The 17,552-nt window shown below is 47.6% G+C and overlaps 1 protein-coding gene across 4 annotated transcripts in view; it reads left to right on the forward strand.

Moving 5' to 3' along the window:
• Positions 1 to 17,552, forward strand: part of FAM131A (family with sequence similarity 131 member A) — a 100,292-nt gene that overhangs the window by 57,985 nt on the left and 24,755 nt on the right. For all 4 annotated transcript variants that reach the window (XM_060682872.2, XM_060682873.2, XM_034442003.3 and 1 more), the window contains 2 exons: positions 7,310 to 7,403; positions 9,322 to 9,504. In XM_060682872.2, the coding sequence (XP_060538855.2) occupies positions 7,310 to 7,403; positions 9,322 to 9,504 (277 nt within the window). The remainder of the gene's footprint in view (positions 1 to 7,309; positions 7,404 to 9,321; positions 9,505 to 17,552) is intronic.

Below are 17,552 nucleotides of genomic sequence, written 5' to 3' on the forward strand. Positions count from 1 at the left end.
TCACCTGATTTCAGGCCTTTGCGAAAAAGGTAAACTGATGGGGGGGAAAAAATCCATCCAGGTAGCTATTTGTTATGACTTTTAAACCAAACCTCCATGCTTCAAGGCAGTACAGATAGTCTTCGATTTACAACCAGTGGTGAAATCCAAATATTTTTACTACCGGTTCTGTGGGCGTGGCTTGGTGGGCGTGGCAGGGGAAGGATACTGCAAAATCTCCATTCCCACCCCACTCCTGGGGGAAGGATATTGCAAAATCCCCATTCCCTCCCCGCTCCAGGGGACGGATACTGCAAAATCTCCATTCCCACCCCACTCCTGGGGGAAGGATACTGCAAAATCTCCATTCCCACCCCACTCCTGGGGGAAGGATATTGCAAAATCCCCATTCCCTCCCCACTCCAGGGAAAGGATATTGCAAAATCTCCATTCCCACCCCACTCCTGGGGGAAGGATATTGCAAAATCCCCATTCCCTCCCCATTCTGGGGCCAGCCAGAGGTGGTAGTTGCTGGTTCTCCGAACTACTCAAAGTTTCCGCTACCGGTTCTCCAGAACCTGTCAGAATCTGCTGGATTTCACCCCTGCTTACAACCATTCATTTAATGACCGTTCGAAATTACAAATGGCGCTGAAAAAAGTGACACGACTGTTTTTCCACACTTACGACCCTTGCAGCCTCCCCGTGGTCACGTCTTCAAACTTTGGCCCGCTTGGCCACTGGTTCCTATTTATGACGTCGGCAGCGTTCCAGGGTCGTTTGATCCTCTTTTGCGACCTTCTGACAAGCAAAATGTCAGCCTTCGCTTTGTCATTGCTTGCTTGCTCGGCTGCCATTGTAACGGGGGGAGGGGGGAGCTATTGGAATGTCTGGGAGTGGGGAAGTGAGCTAGTGGAGAAGAGAAGAGAAAGTTTTCTTCAGCGTTTTCTTTGAAGCTGATAACGACTCAAGGTCAACCGTCGTGGCAGAGCAGGAGGATGGTACCATCAGACGCTGCACCCCACGTGACCCCTGGGTTCTGCCCCAGCTCCGGATTCCTGAAGATATTGACACACACCAACGGTCCTTATCAAATTTATTAAGTAGCAAGAATAAACCAAAGTCCAGCAAAGGTTGGCAACCAGCCGAGAAAACAAGATACGATAAGACTTTTCCAAAAATGCTCTGATGATAATTACAAGTTGTTTCCAGCAAGAAACTTACTAACGGCATGTGACTTAAATAGGCTAAGGGAAGGGCCAATTATCCTCAAGCCTTACTCTCAAGGAGACCTCCTCCTCCTGAGTAGCCACTCCTGCCTTTTGGCAGCCCTGCGTGCTCGAGCATTGAGGAGAGGCTCCTCCACTTCACTCTCTTCACTTGAAGGAGCCTCTGGAGGTTCTGAAGGCCCTGGCTGAGTCTCTGCCTCTGGCATCACATCCTCTTCAGCCTCCTCGCTGTCCGACGCGAGCCCCGGCTGCGCAGGCTGCTGGCGCGACACCACACCAGCCTCCTCGTCGTCAGGATCAGCCACGATCTGCGCAGGCCGCAGATCGTGGGCCTGCTGGTGGGCCACAACACCCTGGGGGGAATGTGGATTGGATAATTCTGGCTGGACGGTTGGGGGAAGGGTTTTGGGGATGTTTTCTATATGTAATTTTCGCGCCTTTTGCTTCAGACCTTGCTTTTCTTTGGTTGCATTCAGTTCATACTCAGTAAAAGTATCCTTTCTCTATGAAAATGGAGTCGGGGTTTTTCTTTCTTGAGTATTGAAAGGAGGCACACCTGACACAAAGTCAATGGGGAAGACAGATTCACTTAAAAGAGCCTTGGTAGTACAGTGGTTTAACACACCCTGTTATTAACACAGCTGCCTGCAATTTCTGCAGGTTCGAATCTCACCAGGCTCAAGGTTGACTCAGCCTTCCATCCTTTCTAAGGTAGGTTAAATGAGGACCCAGTTTGTGGGGGCAATAAGCTGACTTTGTATAAATATACAAAAGTATGAAGGCTATTGCTTAACGCCTTGTAAGCCGCCCTGAGTCTCCGGAGAAGGGCGGCATATAAATCAAAATTTAAAAAAACAAAAACAAAAAAACAAAACAAACCACTGTATTACTCACTTAACAACTGTAGCGATTCACTTAACAACTGTGGCAGGAAAAGTGGTAAAATGGGGCAATGCTCACTTAACAACTGTCTTGCTTGGCAGCAGACACTTTGGGTTGAATTGCGGTCGTAAGGCGAGGACAACCTGCGTTCTCCAGTTTTTTGAGCGTCTTGAGGTTTTTTAAGGACTGTTTTTCAAAACAGCAGTTATTTCCTTGTAACCTTATAAACTGTCTGCTCCTTTTGTCCCTGGTTGGCCATCAGCCTCGAAAGCCTTGATTTACGTTATTTAATTTGTCTCCTTATTCCAGCAAGCGGCTTCAATCCAGCCCTTTCAAATCTATGTTCAACTTTAATTGTAGACTGCAGGACTTGCCATCTGTTTCTATGGTGAAATTTGAAAAAATGCATTGTGGTCGATTCGATATCGTGCCGACGAAGGCAAATATACCTGCCCCCTTTATAATGCCTCGGTAAGGCCACACCTGGAATACCGCATCCACTTTTGGTCGCCACGATGTAAAAAAGATCTTGAAACAGTGGTGGGTTCCTCCCGGTTCGGCCCAGTTCCGCCGAGCCGGTAGCGGTGACGATATGACGTCAAATTATTTTCCAAAGCACCTGAGGGCAGGACAAGAAGCAATGGGTGGAAACCACTCAAGGAGAGAAGCAACCTGGAACTAAGGAAAAACGTCCTAAAACTGAGGACAGTTAACCAGTGGAACAGCTGGCCTCCAGAAGTTGTGGGTGCTCCATCATTGGAAGTTTTTAAGAAGAGTCTGGACGGTTACTTGTCTGGAATGGTATAATTGGCTTTTTGCAATGTCCTTTGCGTCCCACACACTGGAATGCAAGATAAGGAAGGCTGCCGTTTCAGCCACTAGGAGATACGGAGCAGACTGACATCCTTCCTAATCCAGGAGAGACACAACCTGGAATTAAGGAGAAACTTCCTAACATGGAGAACAATTAAACCAGTTTGCCTTCAGAAGTTGTGGTCAATGGAGGTTTTTAAGACGAGACTGGACAGCCCCTTGTGTATAGGTCAGGGATGGCTAAACTTTTTCGCGTGCCAAAAGTGGGAGGAACGCGGGGGGGTTGCACGCATGTGTGCCCACACTCATAATTCAATGGCCCCCCCATGCCCCAACCCCCCAGTTCATGCGCACACAATGACCCCATGCCCTGTTTTGGGCCTAGCAGGCTTCCCTGAAGCCTCCGGAGGCTGGAAACGGCCCATTTCTTCGGTGGGCCCGGTAGGCCCGATTTTGCCCTCCCCAGGCTCCAGAGGCTTTCTTGGAGCCTGGGGAGGATAAAAACGGCCTCCCCGCCCCAAGGCCCTCCGGAGGCCGAAAACACCCTCCCAGAGTCTCCGCGTGAGCCCTGTATTTACCTGGCATCCAAAAGGGCCGGGTGGAGTCTCCTGGGAGGGGAGGGGCGGAGTGGGTGAGCCCAGCCAAAAATCAGCTGGCTGCCGCACGCATGTGCGTTGGAGCTGAGCTAAGGCAACGGCTCACGTGCCCGCAGAAATGGCTCCGCATGCCACCTGGGGCACGCGTGTCGTAGGTTCGCCATCACGGGTATAGGCCAGGGTGAAATGTAAAATTTGTTACTACTGGTTCTGTGGGCATGGCTTTGGGGGGGTGGATAATGTGACTGGGTGAACGTGGCCAACTTTTTTTTTTTTAACTTTTCAAAGCATTTTTTCTAATGCTTTGAAAAACCTCTGCCGATCAGGCAACTCAGCTGGGATTGTCAGAGACTTTTCAAAGCATTTTTTTTACCACCTCTTCGGCCAAGAGGTTGCAGAAAAAAAATGCTTTGAAAAGCCTCTGAGGATCCCAGCTGAGCCGTGAGATCATCAGAGGCTTTTTTTAAAAAACTTTTGAAAGCATTTTTTTGTCGGAAAAGGATGTAGAAAAAATGCTTTTAAAAGTAAAAAAAAAAAAGCCTCTGATGATCGTGCGACTCAGCTGGGCATGGTGGGGGAGGGGGTGCAGAGATTTTTGCTACCGGTTCTCCGAACCACCCGTCGCCATTGCTATTGGATCAGGCGATCCAGTCCGAACCGGGAGCATTTCACCCCTGGCATAGGCTCTCCTGCTTGAACATGGTGAAACGTAAAATTTGTTACTACCGGTTCTGTGGGCGTGACTTGGTGGTGGTGGGGTAATATGACTGAGTGGGCGTGACCAACTTTTTTTTTTTTTAACGGCTGAAGAGGTTGTAGAAAAAATGTTTTTAAAGCCTCTGACGATCCCAGCTAACTTGCCTGATCGACAGAAGCTTTTTTTTTTTAAAAGCCTCTGACGATCCCAGCTGACTTGCCTGATCGGCAGAGGCTTTTTTTCCTTTCAAAAACATTTTTTCTATAACTTCTTCGGCCGAAGAGGTTGTAGAAAAAATGCTTTTAAAAGCCTCTGATGATCCCAGCTGAGCCGTGCGATCATCAGAGGCTTTTTTTTTTTTTTACTTTTAAAAGCATTTTTTCGGCCAAAGAGGTTGTAGAAAAAATGCTTTTAAAAATAATTTTAAAAAGCCTCTGATGATTGCATGGCTCAGCTGGGCAATGAGGGGGGGGAGCAGGGATTTTTGCTACCGGTTCTCCGAACCACCCACCTCCATCGCTACCGGATCGGGCGATCCGGTCCGAACCGGGAGCATTTCACCCCTGCTCCAAGGTCCCTTCCCGCTCTATTCTGATTGACCCTGAGGCTGGCCTTGTGCAACATCCAAAATTGCTAAAAGGAATAAACAAAAACCAAGTTAAAGCGAACCCAACCCCAAATGGAACCGTGTGGTCTAAATCCAACTTTTAAAAAAATGCATAATATTTTTCTTTTTGCTTGCCTGGGGAGGCAGAGCAGGGGATGGAAATTGACTTCTCCATTTCACGCGGAGCAATCATGCTGCATTTATCGCTTGGCGAGGAATCGTCTTTTGTTGAGTTTGATCCCAAGCCTGTGGGATTTAATGAAAAACGTCATGGTCCTTCTTTTCTTCTGCTGGTGCCCTTCAGAAGGTGATCCAGTTTGGAGTTAAGAGGAGGGGAAAAAGACGACTGGAGGGGGGAGGGCTGATCAAAGAAGAAGAGAAGGATTATTATTCTTGGAAGGAGCCAAATCTCAAAAGGGATATATTGCCAAGGGCAAATGGCTATGGGTAGTCCTTGACTTATGGAGCCTGCGAATTACAGTCGTAAGTCCCAACAGTTATAGAATAGAATAACAGAGTTGGAAGGGACCTTGGAGGTCTTCTAGTCCAATCCCCTGCCCAGGCAGGAAATCCTACACCACTTCAGACAAATGGTTATCCAACATCTTCTTAAAAACTTCCAGTGTTGGAGCATTCACAACTTCTAGAGGCCAGTTGTTCCACTGTCAGGAAATTCTCTTTAGTTTTAGATTGCTTCTCTCCTTGATTAGTTTCCATCCATTGCTATAAAAAAAGATGTGGAGATTGTAGAAAGAGTGCAGAGAAGAGCAACCAAGATGATTAGGGGACTGGAGGCGAAAACATATGAAGAACGGTTGCAGGAACTGGGCCTGGCTAGTCTAGTGAAGAGAAGGACCAGGGGAGACATGGTAACAGTCTTCCAATATTTAAGGGGCTGTCACAGAGAGGAGGCGGTCAAGCTATTTTTCCGAGGCACCTGAAGGCCAGACAAGGAATAACGGATGGAAACTGATCAAGGAGAGATTCAAGCTAGAAATAAGGAGAAATTTTCTGGCAGTGAGAACAATCAACCAATAGAACAGTTTCCCTTCGGAAGTTGTGGGAGCTTCATCACTGGAGGCTTTCAAGAAGAGTTTGGATTGGCATTTGTCAGAAATGGTGTAGGGTTTCCTGCTTGGGCGGGGGGTTGGACTAGATGACCTACAAGGTCCCTTCCAACTCTGTTAATCTATTACACAGACCAATCTGTTCTGTGACATACTGTAATTCCAGTCTGGGTAGCTGCAGGGTTAGGTCAAAAAAAAAAAAAATTCAAAATGGAAGCTAAGATGGCGCCTCTGGTTTTCGCCCTTTATTAATGGGCCTCGCAAATATATAAACAAGCACATATATAAACAAGTTTCTCACTAGCAGGCTGGTTGATAAGCTGAGATGGACATTGTTGGAACTATTTTGAAGGCAAAACTTGCAAATATTTACTACTAGTAGAACACCCATGCTTCGCTACAAAACTATGTGCTCGGGCTTGATAAATTGACACTTGCAGCCCGAAACTTATTGTAGAATGTGTAACTCCGTAGCATCAGAGTGTGTTAATACAATGCAACTGGCAGTTGGAACAGAAGGGGAGGGGGAGTAGAATGTCCCAGCCTGCAGCATCCATCAGTATTCATCTGCTAGCATCCTGCCAGTTTGTGAGAGAGTTGAGGGGTGTTTGGAAACTAAAACAGTATTTGCTGTGTGAACAAGAAGGAGACAGGAAGGAGCCTGGGCATGGCTTAGCTCAACTGTTCTGTAGTAAAGCTGCTTGCTGCTGTGAAAGTAAAACTGAAAGTGAAACTCCTCTCCTCTGCTTGTGTTTTGCATTTGGAACAGATTTCTTTTGAGGTGGGGAGGGGGAGTAAAACTCCTTAGTATCAGAGCGTGTTAATAATAATATAGGAAATACTAATGCTCTGATGGTCATTTTGAAAAATCCTTTCTTAGTGAGCACCTAGAAGCCAAGAGGAACATACGTGACAAATTTCAAGTTTGTAGGCTTTAAGGTTCTGGAGATTTCGTGATTAATGCATGAGTGGTTTTCGCTTTTATATATATATAGATGAAGGTGGTGGAAGAAATGTCCATCTGGGTTCAGTTCCAAGTGGGGAGAAAGGTGGCTGATTGGAAAAAAGGTTTTTAACAGTGGACAGGATGACATGGCTTGAGATCCTGGGCAGAAAAAGGGAAGAGATGCTGAGAGTGCCTGGGTTTTATGCCCTATGTTGGGCTTTGAATTTGAGCTTGTGTTCTGATTGGTTGTCAGACTCCCATGGGGCCATGCAGGGGTTGTCTTTTTGAATCCCAGGCTTGGTTGAGCCTTGCTGGGTGATGATGAAATGAAAGGGCTTTGGGCAATTCCTACTATGGCTGGCTCAGGAATTCTGGGAGTTGAAGTCCACAAGTCATAAAGGGGCCATCGTTTCCCACCTCTGATCTAGAGGCACGCTGGGCATTTCTACGTGAACCTTCTTAATTGACCCCTCTGGTTTCTTCTCTTTCGCAGGTAAATGTTGAAGACACCATCGAAATGCTACCCAAGTCCCGGAGAGCGCTGACCATTCAGGAAATTGCAGCCCTCGCTCGATCTTCCTTGCATGGTAAGAGGTAGAAGACGCCAGCCATATTCTCACAACCATCTGAGTTTTAACTTTAGCAAGGTTTGGTTTATGGCTCAGAGGAGATGTGCAAGTCCAGGAAATGGGACTCAACAAGAGTCTAACCAAGATTTGATGACTGAAGGGAAAGTGAAGTAGCAAGTGTTGGAAGAAATATCCTTCTGGGTTCAGCTCCAAGTGGGGAAAAAGACACTGGAAACATGGAGACTGCTTGGAAAGATGGTTTAATGGTGGACAGGACCACATGGTTTGAGTTCCTCAACAGAAAAGGGGCAAGACAGTGAGTCCCTGGGTTTTATGCCCTCTCTGGCTTTGAACTTCCTGGGGCCCAGAAAGAGTATCCTGATTGGTTGTCAGACTCCCAGGGGATGGGGGGTCTTAGCTAGCCTTGCTGGCTGATGTAATCTTCCCAGGTGCCATGTGGTGAGTTTCTGTTGCTAGATGGGTCCTATTGTGTTGCAGATGATGGTCCATTGACAAAGATTGAGTTTCTGCCTCTGGCCCATTGACAAAGGGTGGGGGCAGGAAGATGGGAGCTGCTTCGTCTTTAAAACATGCTTCTCCATTTCTCATCCAGGGAAACATAATATTCTGTCTTTTTAATATTTCCTAAAATATTTTATTCTTTTTTCAAAGAATATTTATTTTACCACCTCTTCGGCCAAGAGGTTGGAGAAAAAAATGCTTTGAAAAGCCTGACGATCTCAGCTGAGCCGCGTGATCATCAGAGGCTTTTTTTTTAACTTTTAAAAGCATTTTTTTGTCGGAAGAGGTTGTAGAAAAAATGCTTTTAAAAGTAAAAAAAAAAAAAAGCCTCTGATGATCGTGCGGCTCAGCTGGGCATGGTGGGGAGGGATGCAGGGATTTTTGCTACCGGTTCTCCGAACCACCCTCCGCCATCACATTACGGATCGGGCGATCCGGTCCGAACTGGGAGCATTTCACCCCTGATGTTAGCGTTCATAGTCCATGAGAGGTCCTCCGAGATATAAATGCCCAGAAATTTAAAACTACCAACCGTCTCCACCTCATCGCCATTTATGGACAAGGGTAAATGTACATTTCTCTTCCTCCTGAAATCAATTATAAAGGGCACTGGAAAATATTCTGAAGTGAAAAAGATTTCTGCCAAGGGTGCGTGTGTTTTGTGTGTGAAAATCCAAATAGCTTAAGGGTTGATGCCCTTATTTATAATACTTATTGTGTTGTACCATTGTATTAAATCTTTTACCAATTTAAAAAGTTTTAAAGTACGTGTATGTATTTGTTTCAGCCTGCTATTGTTGCTTTGTTTCTCTCGTCGCAGTTTTTTTATTGTCTTCCTATTTGTAGGTCAACCTGATCCACGAGGCCTCTCAAGCAGTGTTTTCCAAATTTGGCAACTTGAAGATGGGTGGACTTCAACTCCCAGATTTCCCCAGCCTGGGAGTTGAAACACACCCATCTTCAAGATGCCAAGATTTTCCAATCTTGGCATCTTCAAGTTGCCAAGATTGGAAAAACAACTGCTCTAAAATCTCTTTCCCCATAGCCTCCTAAATTAAACGGCTTTTCTCCTTTCCAGCAAATGCTGTCCGCCCGCATCGCAAATATGAAAACATTAAAAATATGAATGCATGCAGAAACAAAAGCCTATCTTCATTAACAAAGGTCATGTCAGTCATACAGAAGGGATGAAGGGAGTTCAAAACAAGCCATGAATCACGGATTTAGCTCTTTTAGAAGAACGAGTCTTCCTTAAAAACATGAAATATGTTAATTATCAGAATTCCAAGTGATGTAATTCATGGTCGCCAGCATCCTTCACAGGATGGGGAGCATCCTAAAAGGGGAAAGCGACACACCATCTCAGGAACTCCAGGGCATCTCCAGCTAATGCTGTCTGTTTGTTCGGTTGCAGGTATTTCCCAGGTGGTGAAGGACCATGTGACCAAGCCCACTGCCATGGCGCAAGGCAGGGTAGCCCACCTGATCGAGTGGAAGGGGTGGTGCAAACCCATCGATTCTCCTGCAACCTTGGAAAGCACCTTCAACTCCTATTCGGATCTCAGTGAAGGAGAGCAGGAGGCCAGGTTTGCTGCAGGTGGGACTGCGAGGGAGGGGAAATCAGGTGGGGGTGGGTGGGAACTCCCTCAGGGAAGTCCCCTAGGCTAGATCAGTGTTTCTCAATTAAGATGTGTGGCCTTCAGTTCCCAGAATTCCACAGCCAGCAAGTGTGGACTTCAGCTCCCAGAATTCCACAGCCAGTATGCGTGGACTTCAACTCCCATAATTCCACAGCCAGCACGTGTGGACTTCAACTCCCATAATTCCACAGCCAGCACGTGTGGACTTCAACTCCCATAATTCCACAGCCAGAACATGTGGACTTCAAATCCCAGAATTCCACAGCCAATATTTGTGGCCTTCAACTCTCATAAGTCCACAGCCAGCATGTGTGGACTTCAAATCCCAGAATTCCACAGCCAGCAAGTATGGACTTCAGCTCCCAGAAATCCACAGCCAACATGTGTGGCCTTCAACTCCCATAATTCCACAGCCAGCATGTGTGGACTTCAAATCGCAGAATTCCACAGCCAGCAAGTGCGAACTTCAGCTCCCAGCATTCCCCAGTCAGCATGCGTGGACTTCAACTCCCAGAATTTCAGAGCCAACATGTTAGTTGAGGAATTCTGGGAGTTGAAGTCAACTCATCTCCATGTTGCCAAGGTTGAGAAACACTGGTCAGCTTTGCTGGCTGTGGAATTCTGGGAGTTGAAGTCCGCCAGGCTTAAAAGTTGCCAAGGTTGGAGACCCCTGGCCTAGACTACGCCAGAAATTTAATGCCAGATCTGAGCTGCAAGAGCCAAAGCTGATACTATCTGGAAGCAAAGAAAGAGTCCTTTCTCTCTCTCTCTCTTTCTCTTCATTTGTCTGAAGTGGTGTAGGGTTTCCTGCCTAAGCAGGGGGTTGGACTAGAAGACCTCCAAGGTCCCTTCCAACTCTGTTCTATTTCGCCATCTAGTGCTTTGTGTTGGTTTTGCATCAAATCTAGGCACCAATATTTTCCTGTGTTTGACAGCTGCATATTTTCCTGTATGTAGTAAACCATATTTAGTCGCTGGTTAGTGGTGCGTTTGGGGAAGAAAGACCCATCTCTGCTAAGCAGCTGCCCAGTAGCGGGATGCACATGGGGTGATTTACAGGCACATGGATTGCGTGCTTCTCCTGACATTCTTACTCACGGGGAAGATAACCATTGCTTATCCAATTGAGCCCATTTTCTGTATGCTCAAGTGATGCTTGGATCTATTACTTGACTGGTGAATCCGCAGCTATTGAATCCTTTGTTCCTGAAACTTCTCAGCCTTCAGATCTTCTGGAGAAGTTCAGGAGGCCATTTGATGACCTCCCCAGAAGGGTCACATCCAATGATGGGATTCAGCCAGTTCGCACCACTTGATGGGCATGGCAGGGGAAGGATACTGTAAAATCTCCATTCCCACCTCACTCCTAGGGGAAGGATACTGTAAAATCTCCATTCCCACCCCACTCCAGGGGAAGGATACTGTAAAATCTCCATTTCCACCCCACTCCAGGGGAAGGATACTGTGAAATCTCCATTTCCACCCCACTCCAGGGGAAGGATACTGTAAAATCTCCATTTCCACCCCACTCCTGGGGGAAGGATACTGTAAAATCTCCATTTCCACCCCACTCCAGGGGAAGGATACTGTGAAATCTCCATTTCCACCCCACTCCAGGGGAAGGATACTGTAAAATCTCCATTCCCACCCCACTCCAGGGGAAGGATACTGTAAAATCTCCATTTCCACCCCACTCCAGGGGAAGGATACTGTGAAATCTCCATTTCCACCCCACTCCAGGGGAAGGATACTGTAAAATCTCCATTTCCACCCCACTCCTGGGGGAAGGATACTGTAAAATCTCCATTTCCACCCCACTCCAGGGGAAGGATACTGTGAAATCTCCATTTCCACCCCACTCCAGGGGAAGGATACTGTGAAATCTCCATTCCCACCCCACTCCAGGGGAAGGATACTGTGAAATCTCCATTCCCACCCCACTCCTGGAGGAAAGATACTGTAAATGGGGGAAGGATACTGTAAAATCTCCATTTCCACCCCACTCCAGGGGAAGGATACTCTAAAATCTCCATTCCCACCCCACTCCTGGGGGAAGGATACTATAAAATCTCCATTCCCTCCCCACCCCACTAACCTGCTTTCCAGCTCCGTTCTCCTGTGCAGGGCAACCAAAGAAGGCCCAGCCAATCAGCTGGGACTTGGGAGGCAGCGAATAGATGGGGGTGGGGCCAGCCAGAGGTGGTGTTTGACAGTTCTCCGACCTAGTCAAAATTTCTGCTAGGTTTGCTAGAATCGGTCAGAACCGGCTGAATACCACCTCTGGGCCCTGCGTGCCAGATCTAAGCACCCCACGGCAGTGGTGGGTTGCTTCCGGTTCGTCCTGGTTCACCCGAACCGGTAGCACCAATGGTGGGAGGCTCTACCCACCCACCTGGATGTCATCAAATACGATCTGCACATGCGCAGAAGCTTCTGCACATGTGCAGATGTGGTGTGCGCGCAAAGTGAGCGTGCGCGAGAGAGCGAACCAGTAGCAAAGGTAAGTGAGACCCACCCCCCCAGGCCTTGAGTTTGACACCCCTGAGCTAGATAGAACCAAAACCGAAGGAGAAATGAATTCCAGGCTGATGTTTGGAAGTCAAAGTCATGATTGTTTAATTGCATTTTGTCTGGATAGTTTATAAATGTTTCCCACTGCTCATTTGCTACCTTAATCAGATCCTAGTAGAAGTAAGTGTTGGGAGGAAGTTCATTAAGGCTTAATTAGTTCATTAAGACTGGTTCCTAGCTACGGTTTGTTTCTGAGTGGTCCTGATGAATAACAGGGGAACTTTGCTTGCAAATAGAAATAAATATGCATAGGAAAACCTGACATTAAATCACGGGAAATCATGGCCTCAAATCAGGGCTGGGCGGTTGGGAGATCGCAGGGGTTCGGGAGAACCTCTAGCTAAGATTCTGTGCAGTTCGGAGAACCCCCAAATCCCATTCCTGGCTGCCTCACCCACGCCACCTTGTCCCTCCCAGGAGTCCGCACATGGCCTGTTTTGGATGCAGGTAAGTGTAGGACAAGTGTGGCGGCTCGGGGAGGGCGAAAAATGGGCCTACCAGAAGTTTGGGAAGGGCAGAATGAGCCTCCGGAGTGTCTCCGGAGCCTGGGGAGGCCGTTTTCACCCTCCTGGAGGCTTGAGGAAAGCCTCCGGAGCCCAGGGAGGGCAAAAACGACCCTCCCGCCATGGTGCAGGGGGCTGACTAGGCCACGCCCACCATGGCCACGCCCACCCAGCAGCCGGGCAGAGAACCCCTTGCTAAAATTTTTGAAGTCCACCCCTGTTTCAAATACTAGCGTTTCACACAAACAGAACTGTTTACTTCCATTCAGACAATGCAGGGTAGTTATCTTCTTGCTGGAATCCAAAGTTTCATCCATTTCAGACCTAGCTGAATCCTTGGTGCATGTGACTTCACTCTCTTACATGTGAGTGGGGTGGGAGGTGGGGGGAAACTATGGCTGTCATGTCCCCCAGCATATAATTTGTGTATATAGCAAGAACAGAACAGAATGGCCCTTTTATGACTTGTGGACTTCAACTCCCAGCAATTTAACTACCAGTCTGCCCCAAACTAGCTCAAACCGGCTGAATCCCATCACTGGTTCTATACTAGCTCAGTCGATGGGCCAGCCAAGCCAGGGACGGGTTCTAATTTTTTTTACTACCGGTTCTGTAGGCGTGGCTTATTTTGTGGGTGTGGTTTGATGGTCATGTGACAATTCTTTAGGATTTAGCAGAGGTACTGGTCTACCAGGCTTTTAACTGCTTGCAGAGCTGTACCGGTCTACCCGTTTGTTCTTGGAGCATTCCGGTCTACCCATTTTTTTTGGAGCGCACTGGTCTACCACCACACTGCCTTTTACCGCTGATCAGCTGTAGGGCGGCCCTTTGAAGCGCGGTAGGCAAGAGTTTAAACAGTTTTTTTCCTTCTAGCCAATCAGCTGGGACTCGGGAGGCAGCGAATAGATTGGGGGCGGGGCCAGGCAGAGGTGGTACTTACCGGTTCTCCGAACTACTCAAAATTTCCACTACCGGTTCGCAAGAACCGGGGAGAACCGGTAGCAACCCACCACCGATCCAAGCCCATCTGAAATTTTCCCAGGTTTGGAGCATATACTGAATGAAAATGAGTGCGCTGCCTCCTGATTTTTTTTTAAAGCAGAAACAAGGGCCCAGAAAGGAACCTCACTCATGCCGTGGGGTTCACACACATCCTTTTCCATCCGTTCAAAAAAATCTTACTTCCAAGAACGAGGCTGTTTTACCATTCACGTTTTTAAGCCTCTCTTTGGAAGCCGCAGCTTTGGCAAACCAAACCCACAGCACAGTTAAAATGACACTTCCCCTTTAAAAAAAAAAAGTTTTTGCAGGTTTTGGGCATCGGATGAAGCTGGCAATTTCATCCCCGAGGTTTGTTTTCATTGTGGTTGGCTGGGCTGCTTTGGGCAACGTTTGAACGATTGGCACCCAGAGAGACGGAACAATGTCACCGTTTGCCTGGGGAGATGTTTCTTCTCTTGAATCACCAAGGTTTTTCTTTTTTTAAAAAAAAATAGGTTGGTCAGCAGTGGTGGGTTTCAATTTTTTTTACTACCGGTTCTGTGGGTGTGGCTTGGTGGGCGTGGCATATCTTGGTGGGTGTGGCAGGGGAAGGATACTGTAAAATCTCCATTCCCTCCCCACTCCAGGGGAAGATTACTGCAAAATCCCCATTTCCTCCCGATCAGCTGGGACTCGGGAGGCAGAGAATAGATGGGGGCGGAGCCAGTCAGAGGTGGGATTTACCGGTTCTCCAAACTACTCAAAATTTCCACTACCGGTTCTCCAGAACTGGTCAGAACCTGCTGAACTACTTAGAACTACGCCGACTTCAGTCTGACCTAAGCATAGTACATAAAATTATCTGCCACAATGTCCTTCCTGTCAATGACTACTTCAGCTTCAACCACAACAATACACGAGCAAATAATAGATACAAACTCAAGGTAAACTGCTCCAAACTCGATTGCAGAAAATAGGACTTCAGCAACAGAGTGGTCAATGCCTGGAATGCACTACCTGACTCTGTGGTTTCTTCCCCAAACCCCCAAAACTTTAACCTTAAGCTGTCTACCGTGGACCTCACCCCATTCCTAAGAGGTCTGTAAGGGGCGTGCATAAGTGCACCAGTTTGCCTATCGTCCCTGTCCTAATATTTCTTTTTACTTTTACTCTTTTCATGTGTTCAAATTATGTTTATAGTTTTTCTTGTTATCTTATATGTGCTTGACAAATAAACTTATGACTATGATTATGATTATGAAACCCACCTCTGGATTGGTGCCTTTGAATATGTGAGAGTATAGGAAGAAACATCCTTCTGGGTTCAGCTCCAAGTGGGGAAAAAGACACTGGAAACATGGAGACTCCTTGGAAAGATGGTTTAATGGTGGACAGGACCACATGGTTTGAGTTCCTCAACAGAAAAGGGGCAAGACGCAGTGAGTCCCTGGGTTTTATGCCCTCTCTGGCTTTGAACTTCCTGGAGCCCAGAAAGAGTATCCTGATTGATTGTCAGACTCCCAGGGGGTGGGGGTCTTAGCTAGCCTTGCTGGCTGATGTAATCTTCCCAGATGCCATGTGGTGAGTTTCTGTTGCTAGATGGGTCCTATTGTGTTAGTTTCTGTTGCTAGATGGGTCCTATTGTGTTGCAGATGATGGTCCATTGACAAAGATTGAGTTTCTGCCTCTGGCCCATTGACAAAGGGTGGGGGCAGGAAGATGGGAGCTGCTTCGTCTTTAAAACATGCTTCTCCATTTCTCATCCAGGGAAACATAATATTCTGCCTTTTTAATATTTCCCAAAATATTTCATTCTTCTAGGAAAGGGGTGGGTGCTAACTTCCTACAAGGAGTTGGGGGACTCAGGGGGTCCTATATTTTGGACCAGCTCTGTCCCTCTTCCTCCCTGCCTCTCTCTCTCTCTCTCTCTATGCAAGCTGAATTTGACATGATAAGCAATGTCCCAATATTTGAAAGGCTGCCATGAGGAAGGAAGGGTCAAGCGATTCTCCAAAGCACCTGAAGGCAGGACAAGAAGCAACGGAGGGAAACTCATCAAGGAGAGATCCAACGTAGAAATAAGGAGAAATATCTTGACAGAACAATTAATCAGTGGAATGACTTGCCTCCAGAAGTTGTGAGTGCTTCATCACTGGGAGTTTTTAAGAAGAGATTGGACAGCCAATTCTCCAAAATTGCAGGGGTGTCAAACTGGATTTCTTCCAGCATTGTAATTTTCGGAGGCTCCCACACAGCCCATTTTCTGCCTCCCCGGTCTCCAGCAGCACTCTGCTGGTCCAACATGGGCTGCACAGGGGCCTTGCAGGGCCTCCGTGGCCCGTTTTCGCTGGCAGAGGCACTGTGGAAGCCGATCCTTTGATATTTCCAGGCCAGCTCCGCGGGCCAGATTTAAGCACCCCGTCGGCCAAATCCGGCCCACCGGCCTTGAGTTTGACACCCCAGGTATAGGCTCTCCTGCTTAAGCAGGGGGTTGGACTAGAAGACCTCCAAGGTCCCTTCCATCTCTGTTATTCTGAAGAGGCTGACTTGTCCTTATGTGGCCAAGCTTCACCAAGGCCAGCATCTGGGTCACTCCAAAACTCGGGGGGGAAAGCCAGAGAAGAATTTAACTCTTTCCTCCCCTGACCTTCTTAAGGTGAGGCCGGGGAGAGATGCCTCCGCTGAATTCAAAGAACTTGGTCCTAGCAAGGCCCGTGCAATTGATTTTCGGGGGGAGAAAAAGTCCCGCTTTGCAAAGCAAAGGGTCACCAGGGGTTATGGCCATCGTCCAAGCTGTGCATTGGCTTTAATGGCTGGACCGTTTGCATTTTGACCGCTTGTCAGCTGAGGAGAGAAGAGGACAGGCAGGAATAGCCATCTCCATGGGATAAATAAGGACAGGATGGAGAAGGCAGCTCCCATCCCTGGCCCAAGGTTTATGACGGTAGACCAGTGTTTCGCAACCTCAGTAACTTTAAACTGCGTGGACTTCAACTCCCAGAATTCTCCAGCCAGCCATTCTGGGGAATTCTGGGAGTTGAAGTCCACATAGCTGAAAGTGGCTGAGGTTGAGAAACACCGCGGCAAGAGTTTAAACAGTTTTTTCCCCTCTAGCCATCAGCTGGGACTCAGGAGGCAGCAATAGATTGGGGGAGGGGCCAAATAAAAGGTAAGAATAATGCAGGGGGTGGGGGGGCGGGGGGGCGGGGGCGGGGCAGAACCGGTTCGGTGACGTCATATCGTCACCGCTACCGGCTCGGGAGAACCGGGCCGAACCGGGAGGAACCCACCACTAGTTGGCACCAAGATCTAGATTGCAAAACTCCAGTCCACCACTAGACGGGAAGCATATAATTAGTTTTAGGCAACTACTCCTGCCATCTGCTGGTTATTTAGATTTTTGAATATAATGTAAATCAGAAATGGGAAATTGAGTTTCTTGTTTATTATTGCTGTTGGCACCAAGATTGCAAAACTCCAGACCACTAGGGGGAGCATGGAGTTAGTTTTAGACACCTACTATTGCCACCTGCTGGTTATCTAGAGTTTTGCACATAGTGTAAATCAGAAATGGGAAGTTGGGTTTCTTGCTTATTATTGCTGTTGGCACCAAGATCAAGGTTGCAAAACTCCAGGCCACCACTAGACGGGAAGCATATAATTAGTTTTAGGCAACTACTGTTGCCACCTGCTGGCTGTCTAGAGTTTTGCATATAATGTAAATCAGAAATGGAAAAGATGATCATTGTGTGAACAGAGCGAAAGGTTTAGCAGCCCAGATCTGGTACACGTAGCCCTCGACTTAACAACCACAACTGACTGCAAAATTTACGTTCTTAAATGAGACATTTGTTAAGTGAATTTTGCCCCAGAGGGCTGCAGGAGCCTGTCGCAGCTGGAAACGGAGCCCGGGCGGGCCGCGCACGGCCTCCCCGAGCTCAGTTTTTGCT

The sequence above is a fragment of the Pantherophis guttatus genome, chromosome 6, assembly GCF_059756535.1.
Source record: "Pantherophis guttatus breed Tessera chromosome 6, ASM5975653v1, whole genome shotgun sequence".
Taxonomy (NCBI): domain Eukaryota; kingdom Metazoa; phylum Chordata; class Lepidosauria; order Squamata; family Colubridae; genus Pantherophis; species Pantherophis guttatus.